General features: G+C 49.7%; 1 protein-coding gene across 16 annotated transcripts in view; it reads right to left on the bottom strand.

Annotated features, from left to right (window-relative positions):
- Positions 1-26,330, bottom strand: part of Trerf1 (transcriptional regulating factor 1) — a 216,991-nt gene that overhangs the window by 35,368 nt on the left and 155,293 nt on the right. For 7 of the 16 annotated variants that reach the window (XM_050122801.1, XM_050122802.1, XM_050122803.1 and 4 more), the window contains 4 exons: positions 6,666-8,340; positions 5,379-5,425; positions 3,882-4,035; positions 2,053-2,364 (listed from right to left, as the gene is read on the bottom strand). In XM_050122801.1, coding sequence (XP_049978758.1) covers positions 2,053-2,364; positions 3,882-4,035; positions 5,379-5,425; positions 6,666-8,096 — 1,944 coding nt within the window. In that variant the 5' untranslated portion in view covers positions 8,097-8,340. The remainder of the gene's footprint in view (positions 1-2,052; positions 2,365-3,881; positions 4,036-5,378; positions 5,426-6,665; positions 8,341-26,330) is intronic. The other 9 variants (XM_050122809.1, XM_050122811.1, XM_050122805.1 and 6 more) reach the window with 5 other exon arrangements.

Below are 26,330 nucleotides of genomic sequence, written 5' to 3'. Positions count from 1 at the left end.
CGATTTATTATCTCCCAGGCAAGCCTCTCTGAGCCACCCGGACCAGAGGCGCCTCTCAGAATGTACATCACACAGAATGCCCCACTAGGCTCACATCTGAAGTATTTTAACTATGGACTCTGGGGGGCAGAGTCAAGCACAGTATTTTATAGAGCTCCTGCCCCGGGAGGAGGGAGACGGCCACTGGTAAGTCCAACACTCTGGGGGAAATCGGGACTCTGAGAGGGCCATTCTTTTTTTTTTTTTTAAATATTTATTTATTTATTTATTTATTTATTATGTATACAATATTCTTTCTGCGTTATGCCTGAAGGCCATAAGAGGGCACTAGACCTCATTAGAGATGGTTGTGAGCTACCATGTGATTGCTGGGAATTGAATTCAGGACCTTTGGAAGAGCAGGCAATGCTCTTAACCTCTGAGCCATCTCTCCAGCCCCGAGAGGGGCCATTCTTAAGCTGTTTCTACCTCAGAGCTGACATCAGAATCCAGAGCGCCTTTCTGGATTTTAAAACGGTTTTTACATCAAGCACTTGGCTTCCATTCTTTATCCATTTCACCTGCCTGGTTCTACGTCAGCCTGCCTGTCAGCTGACGGGGTCTCTCTCACCCTTGCATTAAACCAAGTTCACCCCTTCCGACTGAGCCTACTCAGAACCCATACAGCAAAACCACTGTCTTCCTGTTGGACTCACCCACCTGGGTGCACCTTGGTTTATGCTACAATCCAGATAATCCACAGTAAAACAAAAATATTGTTAAGTCAGAACTGACTTTAATGCCCCTCACCCACAGGCCATCCCAGCTGCATAGCCCAGTGCATAACAGTCTCTATTCTTTCCCTCACAATCACTCAACTAACTGGGCGTTGTGGCTTAGCGCCCTGCTCAGCATCAGGAGAGAGGATTCTATGGTATAGCTGTCCGTCACTAGCCTGGGAGAAGACCAAGACCCACAACTTCAAAGGACAGTGAGTAGAACTTTTAATCATATGTAAAGCTGAAGACATGTAACAGGAATGTTTCAGCGGGAGACATCTCTATTTCCATCTTGCCTCCTCCAGGGCATAGGCTTCTCCTTAGCCTTCACCTTCGCACTGCCTTGAATGACAAGGGTGGCTGTAGTCCCTGTGTGAAGAGGACTTCCAGGACAGGACGACACAGTGCCTTTCACACCAAATCTCCTGACTTCCCCAGGCAAGGGGTATGTGTGTAGGCGTGCCATTTCGTCTTTGCTGGGTGCTAGCCCCCTCTGGCCAGAATATGGAGGCTGCCCCTCAGTCTCTCTTCTTCTAACTCAGAGTCACACAAGAACCCAAACCAGTTCTTTCTGGATGTTATACCCTACCCTTACGTCTTCTAGACTCCCAGGAGCCACTCTTTCTCTGAGGACATATAAGACCCAGCACACTATACTGTGGGAAGGGGCAGTCTGATAGGGCCAACCACGGAGGTCACAGATTCCCCAGGGCAGAGAGAAGAGAAGGGGATGAGGAAGGCAAAGAGAACTTAATAGTGAGTGAGAAACACAAATCGCTTTGCTTTCCTGAGATCTACGGTGCCTGGCTCTCATGGGCTTATTACGGGGACTGGAATGGCTCTGAGGCCCCAGGGTATTTAAGCAGGTGTGACAGTAAAGGTATTGACAAGGCAGAATATCTGAGCAGATGGTGCAGCGATTTCTCAGAGGACTTGCCATTCCAAGAGTGGCAGCTGGATCCAGGGAGACCTGGCGGTCTAGGGAAAGGGCCAGGGCAGGGCAACAGCTGTTCACTATCCGGGGCAGATATACTTTTCGTTTCTTAGTAACTGGTAAGGTTATATTGGTTTCTGCCAATTGGAGTACTATCGATGTTTGAACATGTAAAGGCTCAGCTCTCAGAATCAGACCCAGGCTTAGTAAGGAATGGCTGTCCACTGCAGGTGGCCTCCCCCTCAGAGGGAGCCTGCATGAGGTCTGAGCTCAGGCCAGTGACTGGAAAAGCTGTCCTCATCTTCAGGAAAGCAAAGCGATGTCCCCACCCCAGGCAGGTGTGGCAGCGCAGCGACTCACAGCAGGCGCACAGGGGGCAGCCCCTTGGGGAGAGTGAGGGGGGGACAGGGTCATCCTCACGAGCACAGGCATCTCGTCGTCCGACATCGAGCTCGCTGGCTTGTCTCTGGCCGAGGGGGTGGCAGCGACGCTGTTGGTGAACCCCTGAGAGCTGGGCTTGGGTGGGAGAAGCTTGACAGGGACAGACACGGGCATGACCATAGGCGTGAGGCGTTCTGCCTCAGCAGGGAGCGGTGGCGGCGGAGGTGGAGGTGGCAGTGGCGGCTGGGGCTGAGGCTGAGGCGGTGGCGGTGGGGCCTTCTCTCCTTCCTCCTACATAGACAATAAAGGCTTTGATCCTGAGCTGAAAGCAGCTCTCCCAGGGGGACAGACTTGCTTTTCCTTAGAGTTTCTAGGACATCGGTGGTGGGGAAGAGAGTACCATATAGCTGGGGGTTTCCTTCCTGTAACTCTGGGTCCCTGAGCTACATTTCTATATGAAAAAATATATATATATATATATTTTAAAGTTGGCGGTTTTCATGGCTTTCTGAAGTAAAGAACAGGGACTACTATTCCGTCAAAACTGAACATGTGATCTTATGTAGGAGCGTTCCTTCCTTGGGCAGAGGTCATTCACGTCTCTAATGGAAACAGGCATTGCAGCCTGAATTGTATTGTTAGGAAATCACATGAAAAATACAATACATGCTGTGGTTTTATTTGTTTCTTGAAGACAGGGTCTCTATAGGTAGCACAAGCTGGCCTCAAACTCAGAATCCTCCTGCCTCAGCCTCCTGAGTGTTGGGATTATAGGTTTGTAATGCCACACCAGGCTTAAAACCATCTTTCTTTTCTGTTTTTGAGACAGGGTCTTGCTATGTTGTCTAGGCTAGCCCAGAATTGCTATAGAAACCAGGCTGGCCTCCAATCTGCAGCAAATCCTCCTGAGCACTGGGATTCTACAGGCGTGTGCCATGACCCGCCTGGCAACATACTTCTTTTTTTTTTTTAATTTTATTTTTTAAATTTTAAACTATTTGGCTTATTTGCTCAGGCTCATTATTCGCTAGATCTTACAACTTATATTAACCCATAATTCTTGTCTATGTTTAGGCACATGGCTTGGTACCTTTTCTCAGTGAGTCATTCTCATCTTGCTTTCTCTGCATCTGACTGGAATTGACTCTGCATCTTTCCTCTTCCCAGAATCCTCTTCATCTGGTTGCCCTGCCTATACTTCCTGCCTGGCTATTGCTGGCAACGTACTTTAAAAGGTGAAGACAAACTCTCTTATCTATAGGGATGGGAGAGTGAATCTCAGAATCAACATTCAAAGACTTTTCAGAAAATCCTATGCCTTCTGACCTAACCCAGAGATGATTTCCTATACTGAGGACATCACAGGGTCACTGGACCCTACCTACAGCCAATCACTGCATGGATGAACGGAAACTTCTGGCCAAGAGCGCGAGAGTTACACGCTTTTTCTTAGCCACTGACCACTGATCTCAAAGGCCACCGGGTCATGGTCTCGAGCACTGCAAGTGGTATTCTTTACAGTCGCATACTTACATACACTGCATTTGCATACTTATGGAGTTTTCATTTACATATTCCTTCTGCGCCCTTCTCTAGGGAAAGAGGTGGCATTCTCTTCAGGAACCTTTCTTTTGACACTTGTCTATAAAGCCAGGGAAGTGGGGGCTGTGTCATCTGGCTGACTCTCAGGGAGGACCACACCTCCCCTGGCGCCCACAAAAGTCACACATCCCCCATCTCACGCTGACAGCAGCAAAGCAAAGCAAGCAGCATATGACCTGCAAAGGACGGGGCAGGCTCTTGCTGACCTGTTTGAGGCTGGGGGAGGCCCTCATTCCCCCGTGGGACCGCATGTGGCCATTCAGGGCAGGCAGGCTTTTGAACTCCTTCAGGCAGATGGAGCAAGTCAGCTTGTTCTTGGCATCAAATTGTTCCCCGAACGCTCCTTTGGTTTGGCCACTGCTGAAGGGTAGAGCCACATGGAAAGGACACACACATTGAGGAGGGGAAACAGGAATTTACCACAAGGCCTCACACCTACAATGCACCCATTTTATTTATCTAATCTTCCTCTGTCCACGGCCTTAATATCCTCTAGAGAACCAAGTTGAATGTACAGATGGAAAAACTGAGGCTCAGGGGAAGCAAGAGTGTTCTTTCTTAAAGTAAAACTTTAAATTAGACTTATTTAGGGGCTGGAGAGATGGCTCAGCGGTTAAGAGCACTGCCTGCTCTTCCAAAGGTCCTGAGTTCAATTCCTGCCAACCACATGGTGGCTCACAACAAGAATAGAATGAAGAAGGTTAGGGGGACTGCGAAGGCCAATGTTGGTGCTGGCAAAAAGCCAAAGGAGTAGATCCGTGGTGACTCGGTCTGCTGTGGTTTGCAGACAATTTCCCAGAGGACAAATAAACTAAAAGCTTAAAAAAAAAATTAGACTTATTTATTGTGTGTGCGTGCATGTGCACACATGTGTATGTATGTCATAGTGAGTGTGTGAAGGTCAGAGGACAACTTGGAGCCAGTTCTTTCCTTTTATTATATAGGTCCCAAGGTTCAAATTCAATTTCAGGACATCAGGCTTAGCAGTAAACACCTCTACCTGAAGAGCCATCTCACTGGCCTGGGAGTGTTTCAATGGCTTGTATGTTTGTGCATTGTTTATGTGTGCCCGGTACCTGGGGAGACCAGAAGAGGGCACCAGATTCCCTGGAACTGAAGTTACAGGCAGCTGTGAGCCACCTTGTGTGGGTGCCGGGACCCTAACTCCAGTCTGCTGCAAGACCAGCAAGTGCTCTTTATTGCTAATCCGTCTCCCCAGCAGAAAGAATCTTCTTAAAATCATGCCACACAGGACACAGCCCTCCATGTCTCCAGGCCTTCTGAGTCTGTACTATTCGCTGCCACAGGCCCAAAGCCCAGGGTTAACCCTGGTACACAGGAGGGGCTCACTAAGTCCTCAGTGGCTGAGTGGATAAAGAAGGAAGCGCAGGCTTGGGAGCCTAACCATCGCTGCTCCCTGCTCAGGTGTGCCTTCAGCTCTGAGCCCAGCTTTCTAAAAGGAGAGCAGCAGTAGCTGATGGTAATTGAGGACTCACAGTTGACAGGCGCCCGACAGCGAGTCTGCCTTACTGGTATTTTACTTTACATAACACAGGGTTAAGCACACAGCTAATTGCTCATACACAGCTGCTGCTGCTGTTCCTACACTTTCTTAGAAACACTGGCCTTGAATTTAGAAATGAGTCATTTAAACAACCCAGAAAACCTACAGCCTTCCAAATATCCCGCAGCTCTGAGCATACCTTGATTCCGGGGACCCCGGCTGCGTTCTCCCATCAGGTAGGTGCATCTAATTTTGAGACGAACAGGACACCAGAAGAAAACGAGAAAAGAGAAAACACAAACGTTATTTCTAAAGGGAGGAATCTCAAGAGGTCTGAACACCAGAATCTACCCTTCTAGAACTTTCTCTGCTCACAATGACCCTGCTTTTGTTCTGCATTTGATTTCTTTCCCCTACTCCCTAAATAATGACACTGCTCCACACTCGGTGCTGAAGCCAGCCCCAAGCCTGCTGGGACACAACCCCCTCTGCCCTCCTTGTTCTGTCTGCAGCCACTCTGCACTGCACTAACGGGGACATCCGCCCAGGAGACCGGACATCTTCGTGTCTACGAGTGCATGTACAGTGTGCGTACGTGTGTGTGTCTGTGTGTGAGATGGGGAAGCACACGTGTGCGCAGTGTTTCTGCAGGGATCAGAGGATGATCTGTGTCTTGGGGAATAACCTAAGGATAGGGATCCAACAGGGGTGAGAAATCCCCACTATGTGATCCCCTTGTCTCTGATCTAGACACTGTGCACGTGTTTGTATGTGTTCAGGTGCATGTGGTTATGTATGATTATGTACACACATGTGGGCATATGAGCGGAGGCCAGAGGTCAGCTTTGGCTGTTGTTCTGTCCACACGGCTAATTTTATGTACCATGTGTGACTGTGTGTGCCACAGCATGCGTGTGGAGGTCAAAACACAACTGTGGGGGTCAGTACTCTCCTTCCTCCATGTGGATCTTGGGGGGTGGAGCTCAGGTCCTTAGGCATGGCAGCAAGACCTTGACCCACTGAGCCATCATGACAGCCCAGCTTGTTATTTCTGAGACAGGGTTTCTTACTGGCTTGGACTCTGTATGTCAGCTAGGCAAGCTGGTCAGTGAGCCCCAGGGATCCCCCTGGTCTCTGCCTCCCAGGGGCCGGGATTGTAAGCACAGAAGCCAAGTTCTGCCCTGCAGCCTGTGACTGAACTGACTCTAGGCTGGATCATCACATCAACCATTTAGGATGAACTACAGTGTTCTGTCATCTCCTTAATGAGATGACAAATCCCCAGGGCCACAGGCTGGATCCATACTGATTCTGCATCCCAATACCTGGCACAGATAGTGCCTGGCATAAGTCGGTTAACATTTGTGAAACACATGAAGAGCAGAAAGGATGAAGGCTGGAGAGAGAACTGGGCACTGCTGAGACTCATGCCTGGCAGAGCCTGTTGCACACGCAGATAAGGGGAGAGAGCTTGACTCTGAGGTACCTGGGGCCACATCGCACTGGGAGACGGCTGCTGATGCTGGGGCCCCACGTTGTTGAGGTGGATTCCACTGGGGGACAGGAGCGGTTGGTGAGGAAGGGTACTGCTGACTCGGGTCATTTCTGAGCTTGCTGGGTCTACCACCCCTGTATCTGGGGGTCCCATGTCCCCGTGGGAGCTCAGCATAGCCGGAGTCTGCCTGTCGCTAGAGTAGGTCTTCAACTGACTGTCTTCACGCTGCTGGTGCTGGGACAGGTGGCTCTGCTGATAAAGGGGGTGGCTATAGGGCTGTTGAGGCTCCTGATAGTAATACTGCGGCATGGAGCCCAGCTGGATCAGCTGGACAGCGTGTGCCTGCTCCGGGGTATACTGATGAGGGTCCCTGTGATAGGAAGGGGGCTGCAGGGGCATCGGGGGCTGCTGCTGCTCTTGCAAGTGTTGCATCATGGGTTGGGGCTGATAATACTGAGGTATCTGCAGTGAACCCTGCCGCTGCTGCAGCTGGAGCTGCTGCTGCTGCTGCTGAGGCTGTGAGGGGCGAATCTGTTGCTGCGGTTGCTGCTGCATTTCCTGCATCGAGATCCGCTGCAGTCCGGCTTGCTGCTGCTGAGACGGCGGCTGTGGGTAATACTGGTGCTGCTGCATTGGTTGCATATGGCTGGACAGCACCTGAGGGGCTTGCAGTGGCTGTCCTCCTTGCATTGACATCTGGGCCAGGGGCTGCTGGTAGTCATAATACAGGTGCCCTTGGGGAGCATGCTGCCCGACCGGAAGGGCTGGTTTGGGCAGTCCACCTGTGAAACCAGGGTGAGGCTGCTGGGGCACCTGCTGGTAGCGAGACGCTATAGCTGATGCTGAGGGCTCCACGGGCTTCTGCGAGAGCAGCTGGCGAAGAGCGCTGTCCGAGGCTCCATCCATCACTGCTGACTGAGTATGCAGCACCTGGGCCATATTGTTGACCTGAATTCGCAGGTTTTGGTTGGCAAACACCTGGGTGAAAGAGTCCAGCTTGTGTAAAACACCACTGGTGAGTTTCTGGGTCCGGATCTCGCTGGCCTGGGAATAAGTGTACTGGTAGCCATCAGTGGGCTCTACCTGGGCCGGCGACCCCCACATCATGTTTGAGTTGGCCAAGTTGCTACGAAGCTGGACGTGGTTCCCAGGACCCACATGGCTTCCCCATCCTCCCTGCCTGGAGGTATCCATTTGGCCAAGGTTTTTGGAGCCAATCGGCAAGCCCAAACTATCCCGAGTATCTTGAGGGAAGTGAGGCGAGATGGGCGAGGCCTGCGGGGCCTCCATTCCGGCCCCCGAGATTGTACTCCCATAGCTATGGTTCAGCCCGCTGTGGACACCAAGAGGTGGCTGTTGGTAGAAGAGGTTCTCACCACTGTGGGCCACATGGTTGGTCTTGTACAACTGCTGGTCCCCCATGATTATGAATGTTCAGCCACAGGAAAAAAAAAAGGAAATGAAGAAAATAAAAAAAATCCTGAAACCCTGAGAAGATGAGAGAAAGTGTCCAGCCTACTCCACGGCCGACATGTCTGTGAGGGGGGCTGGAGGCAGGGGTTCGTGCCGGTTTGAACCACTCATCTGCAGAGCCGAGGTGTCTACATCCTCCCTCGGGCTGAGGTATGGACCAGACACCACCGTGGTGGGGAAATGCCGTTCACACCTGGAAGACAGGATGCAAAGGTCAGAATTATCTGTGGATGTTTCTTTTTCTTTTCTTTTTTTTTTTTTTTTTGGTTTTTCGAGACAGGGTTTCTCTGTGGCTTTGGAGCCTGTCCTGGAACTAGCTCTGTAGACCAGGCTGGTCTCGAACTCACAGAGATCCGCCTGCCTCAGCCTCCCGAGTGCTGGGATTAAAGGCGTGCGCCACCATCGCCCGGCTTCTGTGGATGTTTCTTGACAAGCCACTATATATATTGTGATTACTTACAAAGGTAAGTGCAGGGAGGACTGGTGCATTGGGTCAGCATGTCAAGGCACCTGCTGCTAAGCCCGATGACCTAGGAAGGAGAGAACCGACTCCTGCCACCTGTACTCTGATCTCCGCAGGAGAACCATGGTGTGTGGTGTGCGTACTCTCCCATGTGCGGATCAGAGGAGGATACCAGATGTCCAGCTCCATCACCTCCCACCTTATTTATTCCAAGCTCTCTCAATGAACCTGGTGCTAGACTAGTGGGCAGAAGCCCCAGCGATCCCCCTCCCTATGCCACACCCAGTGCGGAGGTACAGTCAGACAGCCACACCTAGCTTTCCTGTGGGTGCTGGAGAGCATTCAGGCGCTCCTGTGCTGCAGCGCGTATGGAAGTCAGCTCTCTCCTCCCACCTTATGGGTTCTGGGGATTGAACTTGGATCATCAGGCTTTGGCTGCAAGCTCCTGTACCTGCTGAGGCACCTCACAGGCCCTCTTTTTCGTTTCTAATTCTTTTCATATTAAGTTCCGTGAGGCTGGAGAGATGGCTCAGTGGGTAAAGAGCATCCCCGTTCTTGCAAAAGAACCTGAGTTCAGTTGCCAGCATCCAAGGCAGGAGTTTAGAGCCTCCTGTGACTCCACCTCCAGGGGAATCTGATGCCCTTTTCTGGCCTCCTAGGGCACTTGCACACATTACACACACACACACATAAAATCTTAAAAAAAAAAAATCCCAAAGGAAGTTCTATGACTCTTCTGACTCCAACACCCCTACCACGGCATGCACACCCATTCCCAAAAGCATCCACACAATAATAAGATTTAAAAGGAAGTTATAGGATAAATAATTAAATAGATATTTTGGGTAATAGGTCACAGTGTGATTTTTGGTATAGAATTCAGAAGCAGACCAAAGAACTGAGCAACCCGGTGACTTAACAACACAGGTCCTTAACAGAATGGCCTGGTGCTACAGCTCAGTGGGCCACATGCAGGGAGGGATGGAACAGGATGGGGGAGGGGGGCTGGGTTTCTGGCACCACACTGAACGGCAATGAGTTGTTTGGTTTTTTAGACTTATTCTCTCATTCTTAAATTTATACATGTGTGTGTGGTTGCGTGCATTTATGTGTATCATATGTGTATAGTGCTTGCTGAGGCCAGAGAGCACTGGGTCCCTGGAGATGAGAGGGAGGGAGGGAGGGGAGGGGAGGGGAGGGAAGCAGAGAGGAGAGAGAGGGAGGGAGGGACAAATGAGGGGAGGGGAGGGGAGAGGAGAGAAGAGAGAGGGGCATAGAAACAGAGAGTGAGTCACCTGATGTGGGTGCCAGGAACTACACCTGAGTCCCATGGAAGAGCAGCAAGTGCTTTTAACCACTGAGCCATCTCTCCAGTACTGAGGTTTTCCTTCATTGTTTTGTTTTTAAGATAAAACCCCATGTTCCTCCTATCAAGTATGAACAATGGCTTTCTGTGCTTATGACTGGATAGATGGAAAATGCTGGTCCTGGTCTCACACTAGCAATAATCTCCTTAGATTTCAAAATTATTATTATTATTTATATTTTGGTTTTTCGAGACAGGTTTTTTTTTCTTTTTTTTTTTTTTTTCTTCTGCAGCTTTGGAGCCTGTCCTAGAACTCGCTCTGTAAACCAGGCAGGCCTTGAACTCCCAGAGATCCTCCCATCTCTGCCTCCTGAGTGCTGGGATTAAAGGTGTGCACCACTGCTGCCCAGCAATTCTTTCTTATTTATGTAAGCATGTGTTTATGCACACACAAATGTGGGTAAGCCAGAAGGTATCAGATCCCCTGGAGCTGAAGGAGGGGGTGGGGGTGTGAGCAAGTATCAGGCCCCAGCATGGGTGCTGGGAACTGATCTAATTTTCTGGGAGAGCAGGAAGTGCTCTTAACCACTGAGCTGCCTCTCCACTGTTTTAGGTAGCCCAGGCTGGCCTTAAGCTTGTCTTGTAGCTGAGGATAACCTTTGGTTTCTGATCCTCTTGACTCTCCCTCCTGAGTGCTGGGGTTATAGGAGTGTGGACCCCTGCCTTACACAGTGTGGGGATCAAACCTTGGGCCTCATGCACAGGAGCAAACACTAACTGACTCCATTCCAGCGTAGTGAAGAGATTATCTGAGAAGGCATTCAGTACCACTGTCCTGAGGTACATTTTCAACATGATTTTACTTTTACTGTTTATCATTTATTCATCCGTTATACATTTGTGTGGTTTGATCAATTGTGCACTATTAAAATTTTATAATTATAACTCAAACCAGAAGAAACTTGTAACTTCATGATTCAGGAAATGAAAAATGTCAGCTAAGTTGTTTCAGACAAATAGGATGAGGGCACAAGTGAGAGAGATGTAAACCTAAAGATACATCACATATCAATTCCTGAGGAAGTGAAAGACAAATAAAATTTCAAGGAAAAGCAGAGGATACAGTGTATGTGTATTTTTAAATGAGTCATGGGTGGGTACTGGATCGCTAGGATGTTTAGATTCCATGGGATAAACTTAAAAGTGATGTCATAGCGGCACTTGAAAACATCAATATTTATACCACGCTGGAAATCACATCTGCAAACATGATCGAAACTGTGGACACACACTGAGCATGAGCAAGCGGGCGAGGAGCTCTACAAAACACTGAGCTGTTTGTGGTGACACATGCCTGTCACTCAGTGCTCAGAGACGGGAATCGGGAGGCGTTGAAGGCCACTCTGGGCTACATGAGGTCCTACCTAAAAAACTAAGAAAAAGGAGTTTTACCAACTTAAGTTAGGAGGATTTTTAAGGAGAGACACCTGAAATTGACCCTGAATTTGAGGTGGCACGGAAAGAGAGGGGAGCCACTGAAGGGTCCTCGATAGACGGTGTGAGAAGTCCTTCTGTGTTGCTTTTATTGGTTAAGGAATAAATCTGTTTCAGCCAGTGGATTAGCAGGATTATGTATATTATTGTGTTTTCTTTGAATTTTTTGACTGTAAAGGAGCTAAGTACAGAGAGATACTTTGTTGTATGGGCTGCTAAGCTAAACCAACATATATATATATATCTTAACTTCAAATTTTGGGTCTAAGGATTTGTTGCTTTGAAAAAGAGGTTCTTGGGGCTGGAGAGATGGCTCAGTGGCTAAGAGCATTGCCTGCTCTTCCAAAGGTTCTGAGTTCAATTCCTGGCAACCATATGGTGGCTCACAACCGTCTGTAATGAGGTCTGGTGCCCGCTTCTGGCATGCAGACATACGCACAGACAGAATATTGTATACACAATAAAATAAATAAATAATTTTTCTTAAAAAAAGAGGTTCTTTTATTTCCACAGAAGATAAGAACCTATGGATTTCTTCTGAATAATGTGGTTTGATGAAGCCAGAACCCCTGAAAGGTTGCTCTGAACACTCCCAAAAATTACTTTACCCAACAAAAAGCAGGAAGCCGTTTAGAGAGAAATATGCCCAAATTCCCAAATATTGTTTATAAATGTTTGTTTACATTTAAAGGGGACATGCTATAGATATGAATACTTTGCACTGGTTTGAATCTTGGTCTATTGATACAAATTTTAGGTCAATTTTGTTATATGTATATTTTTGGTCCTGATTAAGGTACTGTGTTTGTGCAACTCATTTAAAAACATAATGTATAATTTAAAAGACAGGTTAATAGATAGTTATCTATAACAGCCAAGCTTGCAGTAATGTTAGTTAAGTTTTCTAGATGTACAGAGATTATTTCAGATGGATAGGCATTCTTCAAATCTTTCAAAGACTACAAAATATGGCATTTACAATGTTTAAGAACTTAGGACTTTCATGACAATGAGACACATCTGTTCCTGGCAGCAGCAATACTTCAAGAGGAAGATGGGCATCGAAGAGGCTCCTCATGGAGTTTGTTAGTTATTTGGGCAAGAAACCGCTATTGTCTGAACTGTTTGATGTTATGCTGTATGAACTGGACATGCAGGACCCACAGAAAAATGACGGCTGAACTTGCCTAAAGGTGTGAGACAGTTCTTCAGGGTTCCTGCTACATGAAAGAGACTGCCAGACATTCTGCAGGACACAGAAGAAAGTAACTGACAAACTGCCAATATAGGTGGAACTGTCTTTGAAATTTCCTGCTTCATGGGAAAGTCTACCAGATACTATAGGCTGTAGTCTAAATATGGATGTTCTAACGATACAGAAGAACATTGGGTGAGTGTCCAGGCAGTGAAATGTCTCTGTCAATTCTAGAGTTTTGGAAGTTACTAACAATGTAATTCCTATTTACTTAGGTAATATTATATCCTTCTGGAGTCTTTGATGGAGTTGAAGAATAGATAGTTATAATTATAGTTTTCCTTAGTTATGATAAATGATAAAATAGATAAAAATATTGTAACTATAATTCTTTTTTTTTAAAGATTTATTTATTTATTATGTATAACAACATTCCTTCCATGTATGCTCGCTTGCCAGAAAAGGGCACCAGATCTCATTATAGATGGTTGTGAGCCACCATATGCTTGCTGGGAATTGAACTGAGGAGCCCGCCATATTTTTAGGAATAAGACTTACCAAGGTCGCCAGGTTCTGCACAGTCCGCCCCAGGTCCACACTCATCTCTTCCTTCCTTACTTGTTTCTCCTGTCCCCTCTTCCCTACCCCACCTGTTCTGGTTGTTTCTCAGTTCCCGGAGTTCGGAGTTCGAGTTGGCTGTACTCGATTTGCATACTCTATACCTCACAGCTGGAGAACTCGTTCCTCTCCTGTTTTCTCACCTCTTTTGGTGTCTCTGGAATCTCAGCTCTGCCTAACCCTTTCTGAGAACACTCCCTGTGCCCCTCCTCCGGAGTCCAAATCAGACCCCTTTCTTATTTATCCATAGAAAACCATCCTACTGTAGACTGTGCCAATGAACAAGAGAAAGTCCTAATAATGACCCAGTCTCCCTGAGTTAAGACACAGGCTGCACAGACACTAGAAAAGTCAGATTTCTCCATAGACAAACAGGACTTAAAGTGGGGAAGGGGACCTAGGAGAGCATTCCAGAGAAGGGAACAGCACAAATAAAGCCATATAAGCAGGTGTCCAACAGGGGCATCACATCCTCATCAGAGACTCGCCAACAGGGCTCGGGAGATGGCTCAGAGGGCAAAGGTGCTTGCTGCCAAGCCTGTTGTCCTGAGTTCAGTCCCTGGGGCCCACGAGGTTGAATGAGAACCAGCTCTCCAAGTTGTGTTCTGACTTCCACAAGAGCATGCATGCTCAAGTACATACATAAATAAAATGTAATTTAAAAAAAGGGGGGAAAGTGCTGAGTGGTTAGGGGCCCTGGCTGTCCTTGCACAGAACCTGGGTTCTGCTCACAGCGCCCATGTTCTGCTCATAGCTTCAGTTCCAGGGGACTCAACATTCTCACCTGGCCTCTCAGGGTACCAGGTACACACACGGTGCACATACATGCATTCAGGCAGACACCTGTACACCTGTCGCTCACCACAGACATGCATACACGGTATGGAAGGAAGCCGGATCATGTTGCTTCTGTCGCTGTGAAGCTCACCTGACGTGCTGGGGAGAGAGAGGGCTGGCTCTGTGATGTGGGAGTGTCATATATCAATCTGTTGGTTAAGCAATAAAGAAACTCCTTGGCCCTGATAGGTTAAAACATAGGTGGGAGGAGTAAACAGAACAGGATGCTGGGAGGAAGAGGAAGTGAGCTCAGACTTGACAGCTCTGCTCTCTGGAGCAGAGACGCCAGGCTCCGCTCTCCCAGGCAGCTCCGACCCAGGATGGACATAGGCTAGAATCTTCCTGGTAAGCACACCTTGGGGTGCTTACACACATTATTAAAAATGGGCTAGTCCAGGTGCGAGAATTAGCCTAGAAGAGGCTAGATAGAAATGGGCCAAGCAGTGCTTAAATGAATACAGTTTGTGTGTTGTTATTTCGGGGCATAAGCTAGCAGGCGGCTGGGGTGCTGGGGACGCAGCCCCGCTGCTCCTATTATTTCAACAGCTCTGCATTCTCAGTTGGAGGAAGAGATTCTCCATTCCTCCGCATACCCAGAGTGGGACTGTGGCTTATATAAGCACAGGCCCTAGGTGGACCTCTGGTGACCTCAGTTCCTGGGATGCCCGCAACATCAGCACCACCTGTGCTCTGGCTACACACAGACCCAAAGCTCAGAAACTTTGGGCAGGACCCAGCAGTCTGCATCTTTTTCTGTTGTACTAAGAAAGAGTATCAGGTCCAGGCCGGTCTCAAACTTGCTATTCAGCCAACGACCTTGAACTCCTTATCCTCTGCCTCTACCTTCCAAGTGCTGGGGTTAGAGACAGGCAGCCACCAAGTTGATCTGTGTCCTAATGAGACTTCCTGGTGTTTCTCCTGTACGCTCAAGTTGAAGGTCACACACAGTCTCAGGGGTCAGCTGGTCTCTGCACAATACAGATAGAGAAACTGAGACCCAGAGATGTGCCCTCTGGGACTGGAACAGTGCCTGGCTCATGGCCACCATGAATATTTGCTCAACTAAGAGGACAGTGACGTCCCCACACAGCATAGGGAGGCCACGGCAACACCACACACTACTTACTTTGCCTGTGTTGTGTGTATTTATCTGAATGTCTATTCACCGGCTGAAAACAACAGACAGAAGAGTACAGACGATCCCAACTCAATGCTGGAAAATGCAGTGAAAACCCATAGCAAAAACTCAGAAAGAGTTTATGAAGAGTCTCCTGCTTCAGTCTCCGGCTACCCTGAATCCCCCCGGAACATTCAGGATCGACACATCCTGGGCACCAGCTGTACACAGCCCCACGGACACAAATGGTGGCGTGCTAGACCCCCAGGTCGGCATCCTGGCAAACTGTCATCTTCCGCGTATCATTGAAAACCCGGACACTGCTCATCAACTGGCTTGTCAATTGGAAAGCTGCTAGAACACCAAGGATGTCACCAGATTCTTTTTCCTTTTTATTTACTTTAAGGTTACTTTTGTAACCTTATGATTTTTCTAATGAGGTAAGAGCTTTGCTCAGGGTGTCCCTATCCTTCTGAGTAACTGGCACCAGACACATTTTAACGCATGAGCGACACCACTATTTATACATTTATTCTGCCAATTCAGTGCCATGGACAAGACTCAGGTGCCCCGGAGTGAGCCAGACAGATAAATGACCACTCAGACCTCAGTTCCACCTCCACACTCCATCTTATCACACAGACTCGGACAGACAATCCATGGTTTCTTTGCCAGTCATCCAGAGGCATCTTGTCTCTGTGACTGGGTCCTCACCTGTACCCAGTGAACACTTGCAGAACCAAAATGGTAGCTATTGTGGTCACTTCATTCCTAGAGGCTAGCCTTTGACATGGACTGAACAATGAATGTCTTCTGTTTCCTGGAGGGCCAAGGGCCCCAATACACCAGAATCACGGAGCGCTGAAGACCATAGCGAGGTTCTGCAGAGGTCTCGTAGGAGCTGGCACACTTGCACAGAGAGGAGCAGCTACTAAGAACTATTAGCTAAGTACTTGTGCTGCCTGTTAGAACAGTGTGGACATATCATGAAAGTGGTCGCAGACTGGGTGGGTGTGAGCATGCTCCAGCACAACCGAGTCAAGACCTGGCCCCATAAGGGTTATACTTATACTTATGGATCTTGGAACTGGACTGGAATCTTCTCTAATTTTCTTTCTTTCTTTTTCCTTTTTTTTTTTTTTTATTCGAGATAGAGTTTCTCTGTAGCTTTGGAGCCTGTTCTGTAACTAGCTCTTATAGACCAGGCTGGTCTTGACTCACAGAGATCCACCACCTGCCTCTGCCTCTCGAGTGCTGGAATTAAAGGCATGAGCCATCACCGCCTGGCTCCTCTAATTTTCTTATGGCAAGGAAAAAAACTTTACAGAGAGAGGGTCTTATTATGTAGCTCAGGGTGGCCTAGAATTCACAGAGATCTGCCTGCCTCTGCCTCCCGAGTACTGGGATTAAAGGCGTGTCTAACAACTTCTTTTGTTTAAAACAGGGTCTCTAGTGCAAGCTGACCTCTGACTTCACTTCCCGAATACTGTGATTACAGCACCATTACCTCATTTATGTGGTACAGACGATGGAATCCAAAGTTTTGAGAGAGCAGAATGTGTAGCGTTCTCTGGCTGACACACACACACACACACACACACACACACCCCACATACCCCTCTTTAGCTAACTGACGGCACAGGAATAGGTATGGCTAGACCTGACCCAAGCCACAGCCTGGCCCTTGTCTCCAGTGTTAGTCTTCCCTCACCCCCAGCTCAGGGCACCAGGAGATCGGGGTACAGTCTGCAAGGAGGACATGTGTCTTGGGGCTAGGCTCTGAGCCAGAGACAGACAGGCACACTAGGGGAGGAAGTTGACTTTGGCTGAAGTCTCTGTAGGACTTGTTTGCTTACAATTCAGAAGGGGTAACACCCTGCCCCTGCCAGACCACCACGGCTTGTTTGAGGGAGAAAATCCAAGAAGCCTTTCCTTTTCCGGCCAGGGCCATCATTTATAGACTGTATACACAGTTCCCCGAAGGGCTTTGGCTTACGCTTTAGGCAAATCTTCCTGCTGGCTTTTAGGGATGCTTAACTCAGATCCCTCTGGGATTCTCTCTCTCCACCCCACCCCCATCCAGGAGGCAGCCGCTACAGGAGGGGGTTCTCCAGGACGCGGGCTTGTCGTTTTTTTGAGCAGAGGATGTCGAGGTCCTAAATGCTTTCTGATTAGTCTCCTAAATAAGGCTAGCGGGTATTTTACAACCCAGTAACCCGATTACAGAGCTGGTCTGCCAATATTGGTGGTTAGTGTCTAAATCTTCCCTGGTGGAGTATCTGGGGCGAGCCTCTTCCTTCCCGGCCCTGCTCCTCTCCGCCCAGGGTTTGAGGCTGGCTTTCGGTCTCTCTGAGGGACACTGATCTCTCTGTCCTCTAGCGCACTGACATCATTGCTTCTCTGAATCCCTAGGAATCAGCTGGGAGCCAGACCCTCAGCTCGGGAACCGCCAAGTAGACAGGCTGGGCATTGCTTCCCGGCTCCTGCTCTATGTGGAGACCTCTGGTCCTCACTGCCAGTGCCATCTTTCCTCAGTCTAGGGAACGCTGACTGAACTTGGGCGGCAGAGGCAAGGGGACCAAGAGTTTGAGGCCATCCTTGGCTATACGCTGTGTTCATGGGTTCAAGGCCACCCTGGAAGACCTGAGCTCTTTTTGTCAAAAACTCAAACCAGAGGGCTAGAGAGATGCCCAGAGGGGAAGGTGCTTAGTGTCCAAGCATGAACTGGGGCCCGAGTTCGGATCCCCAGCATCCACAGTCAAGTTCTCCGTGGGGGCATGAGACTGCATCCCAGGGCTGAGGAGGGAGCACACACAGCGACTTGCTGAGGAGCTGGTATAGTTGAAACAGTGAGATCCAGGCTCAGTGGGAAGACCCCATTTCAAAAATGCACATGGAGTCACAGAGGAAGACAGCCGAGGCTGGCCTCTGGCCTCCACGCCCTCACAAGTCACTCTTCTCTGCAGTTGGCCAGTACCAGGTTGGTTGGTTGGGGCCACAGGCATAGAGTGGATGTGAAGTGACTAGAGGGGCACCGGGATAGAGCATGGAGCGCTGGGTTTTGTCCCAGAGACTCTCTGTGACACCCCAAAACCGTGTGCTCTCTTTGGACGTCTTTGAAGTTTTACACATGCAAATAATTGAAGTAAAAGTTTCTTAGGAAAGAGCCTGACTAAATCCATATAATCTCGGCGCATCTTTACTGACTTGTGGAAACGAGACACAGTTGGTGTTTGGGGTCCACAGAATCAACCTGAAAACTGTTTAGCGGGTAAGGGCACAGAGCACTTTGAGCTTTGAGGAAAATTCCAGAACCAACGGACACCATTCTGTTTCAGGAGGGTGGAAGAGGTCGGGATCCTTGGCCTTGTGAGACTGATAGTCATGACTGACAGCTCAGAAGCTGAAGTCTGGACTCTTCATATTCCCTCAGACAAACCCACACCTGGGACCTGCTGCCCTGGCCCTCTGCTATGACAGAGGTGCCTCTGACCTGGCAGCCTGCAGGTTGGGGGTGCTTACACAAGCCCCCCAGGAAAGCTCACAAGGAGGAGGTGCCCCTCCACAGGCAATCCTGACTTTCCAGGGTACAGGCCACAGTGTAGGCTCCAGCCTCCTGGGAGAGTAAAGCTGTTCTAGTCAGGGTTCGGGAGGGGCAGTGGGTAGGTCCTTGTTGTTTGGGACCCAGGTAGGATCACCGTAGGGGAGAGGGGTGTGGAGCCCCGGCTCTCAGGAAATATCTACTATCATCCTGGAGGCACAGGACCTTCTGAGTCAGTCCTGGGCTCGCAGCCAGAGCAAGGATCCCCATCCAAGGAGCTGATATGGGCAGGGCAGGGGGAAAGAAGAGGGGAGACAGTCTCCTAGCCGCTCCGTCAGGCCTCAGGGAGTGTGTGTGGGGGGGGGAGGATGCAGTGGGTCATCTCTTACCCTAGAGTCTCAGAGTGAAATATTAGCTAAGAAAACACAAGGACACAACGACTCCATTGCTATGACCTAAGTCCCATACCCGATCAAGTCAAGAAAGCTGCAGGCCAGCACCACAGACCAGCTCCCCTGCAGGGGACAGTGGAGAAGGTGTGGCTGGCGCCGTCAGCCTGTGTGTCTCACAGACCTCTAGCTCCCGGGATTCTGAGTTACGGCCTCAGTGGACTGGACAGGTCTCAGAGTTCAGGACAAAGCTCCGAGACCGGACTCAGCCCCACAAACAGTGAAGATCCTGGGGGAACCACACCAACTGCCACAGACCCCGGCAGGCTCTCAGAGCCCCACAAAGCTGCTCCAGGAGATCGCATGGTGTGAAGAGATGAAGGAAAGAACTGGGTGGGGACAGGGCCAAGTCATGGGCCCAGTGAAAGACGGACACAGGAGGACGTACCCCAAACGTTTTCTAAATGGTGGTGAATCATGATTAGGACTGCTTGTTGCAATTTACCAGTTACAGTCTGAACTGTCCTCCACAGGTTCATATGTTTTGGTCACTGGCCCACACTATCTCACTGTCCCAAGTCTCTTGCCAAACAACTTTCTCCTGATGCTAGGAGACCAGAGGCTGAAGCGTTAGGCCCACCAGAGCCCCTGGAGATGAACTGAGAACCGTGGTGGGGGAGGAGAGAAAGACCTGACCCTCGAGGATGTGGTGCAGGTCCAGGCAGGCAACCTCAGACTGGGAAACATGGCTGTTCTACTGTTCAGCCAGTACTAGATTTTATCCCTCAGGAGGGGAGCTGTATCTAATGCTTCTGTTTTTAGTCTCCTCCCCTTCTACAGTGCCACCGGCGGGTTGGCTCACAGCTGACTCACTCAGTGTTTATGAACACAGGGACCAAGTTTGTTGAATGTAACCCTAACCCTGCGAGATCAGTTGAAGATGAGGAAGTCATGGAGCCAAGGACACTGTCAAAGAGCAGGATCCAGCTTAGGATGGCTGTGGGAGAGCCCTCGGCATCCTCAGGCCTACCAGGACCTCGTGGAAGCCAGTTGGGTGTGGGGGGCGGCCAGAACAGAGGGGTGGGGGGACAGCTAGAACAGAGGGATGGGGGGATGGCGGCCAGAACAGAGGGGTATGGGGGACAGCCAGAACAGAGGGGTGGGGGGACAGCCAGAACAGAGGGGTGGGGGGCAGTCAGAATGGGGGGCCAGAACAGGGGGGACAGCCAGAACAGGAGAGGTGGGAGGAATGGCAGCCAAAACAGAGGGGTGGGGGGGCAGTCAGAACAGAGGGGTGGAGGGGGCAGCCAGAACAGAAGGGTGGGGGCAGTCAGAATGGGGGGGGCCAGAACAGCAAGAGAGACACTAGTGCTGTGCCCATGAGCAGGACCCACTGGGAAGTACCCACAAAAATGGCATCTAACCTGCCCCATGCTAAGACCCCGCCTCCCAGTGACACAGGAGGCTTACTACCTCACTACCCTCACTATCGGTACCCCAAGATCAGCATTCTCAGATGCAAACCCTTAGGACCCCCTGTGAGTTCTCTAGGACCTGCACCAGGAGTGGGCGTAGAAAGAGAGTGTGTATGACGGCTTCTTCTGTTTCTTCTTTCTCTGTGGCTTTGGAGCCTGTCCTGGAACTCGCGCTGTAGACCAGGCTCTGCCTCCCAAGTGTTGGGATTAAAGGTGTGCACTACCACCACCCAGCCAGCTTGCTCATTTTTTAAAAATAGTTTTTGTTTGCTTGCAGTAGAATCTCCTGTGGTACTTGCCGGCCTTAAACTCAGTTATGGACGAAGCTGGCTATAATTCCCAATCCTCCTGTCTCTACTTTCTGACTGCTGGGATTACAGGCAGGAAGCACCACACCTGAATGCTATCTGATTTTGGCACAGGGCTGCACTGTGTAGCCCAGGCTAGCCCTGTCTCTACTTTCTGACAGCTGGGATTAGAGACACGAAGCACTACACCTGAATGCTATCTGATTTTAGCACGGGGTTGAGCTGTGTAGCGCAGGCTAGCCTTTGTGAGGTACCAGCAAGCTATGGAGAAAGCTGGTTGTCCCTCAGGTATGTGAAGGCTGGTAAAGACATTATCGACCGTGGGCCATGGTACACGCCAGCTCTCATGTGCTATGAAAAGGCTGTCTGTGAACAGTGTCACATGACCCTGCTCCCCGAGAATGCCAGAGCTCAGGGAAAAGATAGCATTTACAGTGGCTGTCAGGATGGGTGACAGCGACATCCAGATGTTGGGTTCACAAATGAGGCCTGGGAAATCTCAGTTTCATTTTGACACCTATGATGGCCTCTGTCCCTGGACAGGGATTTTTTTTTTTTTCGAGACAGGTTTCTCTGTGTAGTCCTGCTGTTGTGGAATTCATTGAATTCATTCTGTAGACCAGGCTGGCCTCACACTCACAGAGATCCATCTCTCTCTCTCTGCCTTCCGAGTGCTGGGGTTAAGCATGTGCACCACCCCTGCCCAGCAGCTGGACAGGGATCCTGAGGCCAAGAGAACGTGTGAGGCCCTTGACAGCGTGGCAAGTGAAGGCAGGCCGCGAGAAGGACGCTCGAGAGGGCTTGGTGAGCGATGCCTGCTGCCTCGGATTGAGCTCAATCAGCTCCTGAGAACTGTCCTCTGACCTCCATCCTCCACAACACATTAATTGATTAATTAACTAATTAATTAAAAAGAATGCCCACAGAGCAAGGTTGGACCCAATACATCTTCCTATAGCCCTCGGCACACACACGGTATAAACTGTTTTCCTAAGGAGCGCTTCCTTCACTCTGTGCTGAAGGGCTGACAGCATGTATATATATCGGAAGGAGGAGCTTGCTTCTATCGCTGGGAGATGGGATCTCCTGTGCGCACAATGGAGGGGACTTCTGCGCCTGCTCTGAAGGGCCACCCACACCCATGGCTTGTCTTCCACAAGACACGCTTCCGAAGAGACCCACTAGCTTCTTCCCCAGTCTCTGTAAATCTTCCAAGTGTGCATGGCTGTGTACACGCTGTCTCCCAACCCACCCTGGGAGATGATTTGTGTGCACTGACAACATACCTGCCAGCTGCCAGCTCGGCACGTCTAAATATTATGTTCTGTTACCCAGAACATCACTCAAAAAAGTTAAAACAGCACAATATGGGGCTGGAGAGATGGCTCAGCAGCTTAGAGCACAGGATGCTGTTCCTTGGACCTAAACTCTTTTTCTTCCTTTTTAATAATTTATTTAATTTTATTCTATGCACATTGGTGTGAGGCTGTCAGATACCCTGGCACTGGAGTTACAGCCAGTTGTGAGCTGCCATGTGGGTGCTGGGAATTGAACCCAGGTCCTCTGGAGGAGCAGCCAGTGCTCTTAACCATGGAGCCATCTCTCCAGTCCCCAGAAGACTTAAATTCTGTTCCCAGCAGCCACATTCACAACTTCTACTCCAACTGCAGGGGAATCTAATACGCCCTCTTCTGGCCTCTTTGGGCACTGCAGTCACACACACCCACACTCAAGATAATCACATATGTACTTAATAATACAAAAAAAAAAAAACCCTTTTTTTTTCTAAAGTGGGAAGAGGAAGGGGGAAGAAAGCTAGCGTTTAAACAAAGTTAATTTAATTTTCCTTCTCCACCCTTTTTTCCCATTAAAATATTTTGAATGGAAGAATAAAAAGCTCATGGCTGTTCCTTCTGTGGCCCAGGGGCCAGAATTCAAAGCAGAGGACCTGTGGGATCACCCAGAGTGGGCTGAAGCAGTGGCCACAGGTTTACCTGATGCCAGTGTAACTCAGAGAAGACAGTCTTCCTGGGTCACAGTTCCCCAGCCTGAGTCTCTAACAAGGGCAGCAAGGAATTTGAGAGGCACGCAGGTTTCATGGCCAACAGTAACATTCTAGAACGTGCTATACAAAGCATGGACATTACTCTGTGACCACTAAAAGCCTGACTGTTGGAACTGTTTTCTCTCTCTATTTCAAAGAGGAGGAATTAGCACACAAAAGATGGTCTTCCAGTTTTGTTACTCTTTTTGTTTGTTTGGAGACAGTGCCTCCTGTAACCCAAGCTGGCCTCCAACTCACCGCCTAGCCCAGAATGACCTTGAACTCCTGATCCTCCTGCCTCTGTTCTGACAAGTGCCTCCCTTGACACGCTGCTTTCCGTGGGGCTAACAACCCTACCAAGGGCTCGGATTACAGGTGTGTGCCCCCACATCTGGCTTTAAGCAGCAACGGCAGTGAAGCCCTGGGCATAGAAAGGAACCGAGCTACAACCCAGGTCAGGATCTTGTTAAGGTCACACCATGATGGCCAGCCCCCTCCAGTCCTCTGGTGCACAACACTCTGCACACAGCATTGCTCAGTACTGCAGATCCACTAGCTCGAGGCTACTCCCCTCACGCTGGGTCCTTGCAGTTCAACTTTGACCTCTGAATGTCATCAGTTGACACGGAAGTACAGAAGCATTTCAGGATCCAGCCAGCTCTCCAGCACGGGGGTGTAAATTTGCAACTGGGAGAAAGAATGTGGTGTAATTTTGGCTTCCTGAGCTAGTAAAGGAAAGGGCTTTGATTCTGAGCGACTAGATCTCACCACTGCCTGGAACTCCAGGGGATCTGACACCCTCTTCTGGCCACCGCAGACACTGTATGCACATAAATAAAGTATAAAAGAAGGGACATGATATACTTTACATCAAAGTGAATGAATGAATGTCACTTAAGGGCTAAGCGCCCTTCATCTCAAACATCTCACTAGAGGAAGACAAAATGCTTTCTTCACGAAGTCAGCATCTGGGGTCAGAAGGTCAAGGTTCAAATCCTCCACAGGTCCACACTGTTTGCTCCAGGTTTTTTGCTCTCGTGTGTGGGGGTAGGCTAGTGGTCAGCACCGGATGTTCCTCCTAGCCCACTTTGATTTGGGGGCTCACGCTCACTGATTTGGCTAGGATATCAGAGCTCCTGGCTCTGTTTCACCAGTATTGGGACATAAGTCACCATGCCTGGGTATTGAACTCAGGTCTTCACACTTGCAAGACAAAGACTGAGCCACTCCTGAGCTTCGGAACCTCAGTTTTGACTTCCTTTTTCTCCTTAAAAATTAATTCTTTTTATTTTATGCTCATGCGTGTTTGTTTGTACCACACCCTGTCTGAAGCCTTTGGGGGCCAGAAGAGGAACTAGAGTTTCAGGTGGTGGTGAGCCACCAGGTGGGTGTTGAGACCTCTAACCTGCGAGAGCAATTGTTCTCGATTCTGGTATCTGCAGAAGAGGACGGGCACTGGCTACCCTTGGGTGCTTCTGAAGATTCTATAGACGGGGGGCCACACCCGGCTCCACGGGGATGGGTGCAGTGCCGGACAGGCTGGGGTTTCTGATGTTTGCTTTTAGCATGCCTACAGTTCCGATCAGGCCCAGTGACTCAGCCATGACTAGTTGGGTTTGGTTATTTGTTTCCTGGGAAACCTTCAGGCTTTCCTGTTCCAATTACCAGAATGAAGTCACTTAAGAAGGAAGACTGAGGCCCTGGCAGCCTGGAGTTCTCTTAGTGTAAGCACCAATGACCTGCTTAGGCCTGTGCCCCCAAGAGCCAACGCTCCAGGGTGCTTCCAGAGTGAAGATCCAAAGCATTGCGGGAGAAGGCTCAGTCACCCCCCACCAGGTAGAGCAGTCACCAAGGAGGGCAAAACTGCTGGTTTTATAGGTAGCTTCCCGGGGTTCGTGCTGGCACATGCATGCATGTGTGTGAGTGTGCAGGGTGGGTCTGAACGTGGCTATGGGCCAGGCCAGATCCTCTTACCTGGTATTAGTGGTAGCAAAGGTGTGGTGGAACCAGACCAGATGCTGCTCAGGCCACGCCCATCTGCAGCTGCATCTCTCTCCCAACTCACAGCTGATTCTGTGTACAGGCCTCAGACCACTAAACTCCAGGCTTTCAGGGGCTACCAGTGACGCATTCGTAACTAAATGTGCCTTTCTTTCCCATTTCTCTACATCCTCAAGGTCACATAGTCCTTTCTCTGAAACAGAGACTTTTACTACCCTGGAATCCAAGACAGTCTGATGAAAAGCTTGAACTCCAAACCCAAGACCTTTCAAGACAGGCCTTTGCTCCCTGTGTTCCAGATTCCGAGCAGTTCAAGTCCCCCAGGAAAAGAGAGATCACGGTGTCATTGCTACCTCAAACATAGCAATGCCTGTAATTCTAGGATGCTGAGGCAGGAGGACTTTATATCCAAAGCAAGCCTGGACTATGCAGTAAGACCCTACAACAGCAAACAAGCAAAGCAAACAGTGGTGAAGAGCATACTAGCTGCTCTTTCAGAGGCCCAGGGTGAAATTCCAAGCACCCGCACGGCAGTTCTCAACCAACAGACTCTAAAGGACCTGCCATCCTCTTCCGGCCTCCGAGGACACGGGATGCACACATGCAGATAAAACGCTCAGACACATAAACATTATTTTTAAAAATTTAAAACAACAAAAATACAATAATATGCATTAATGAAAAGTCTAAGCGGGTACACCCAGGGGACTGGGGTCATCTCAGCCCAGCTATGGGACCACGGAGGCAAGACTCTTGTCATTTCCTGTGCTGGGAAGCCCACGCTCTCAGGAAGCTGGCGGCATGGCCACCAGTGCCTTGTTTAGCGTTGCAGCCTTTCCTTCCACTGAATGACAGTCACACCGAGGAACCAGGCAGGGATGCGCTGTCTAGCAGAGTCACCCCAGGGATGTAAGCCTGGAGTAGTCTCGGCTCCACGAGTGTCATCTGTTCTGATGGACCTCCCCTGGTTGAAGGTCCCCACGCCTTCAGACCCATTCCAGCCTCCCAGACTTAGAACGAAAAGCGTGAAGTCAACCCGAGGGACGTGGTCACCTAGGATCTCTGAGCTGAGTAATGGGTGCTCTAGGGAGGCAGAAGTCCAGAGGGCCACATCCCAACAGACAGATCTGTGCACAGAAGCCAACCGCTTTCTACCCAGGTGCCTCCACGGAGCCCAAGTCAGAGGACACACGCCACGAGCACCCTCCACGAAGACAAGAAGGCCCCAAGGCGGCTAGAGAACGCAACTACTGTTTGTGCTGTGTCATTACTGAACACGCCTCGCGGCCTCTGACTAGTTCTCAGGCGCCAGCCTTTCCTCTCCACCCTTGGTCTTCTTGACTCAAACCAAGGCTCTCTGTGTCTAACTCTGGGCTCACAGATTATCTCCTGCCA

The sequence above is a fragment of the Alexandromys fortis genome, unplaced genomic scaffold (genome assembly GCF_014885135.2).
Source record: "Alexandromys fortis isolate MF-2015 unplaced genomic scaffold, M_Fortis_MF-2015_v1.1 scaffold_212, whole genome shotgun sequence".
NCBI classification, from domain to species: domain Eukaryota; kingdom Metazoa; phylum Chordata; class Mammalia; order Rodentia; family Cricetidae; genus Alexandromys; species Alexandromys fortis.
Note: the sequence above shows the minus strand (reverse complement) of the source record. Positions and strands in the feature narration are given on the sequence as shown.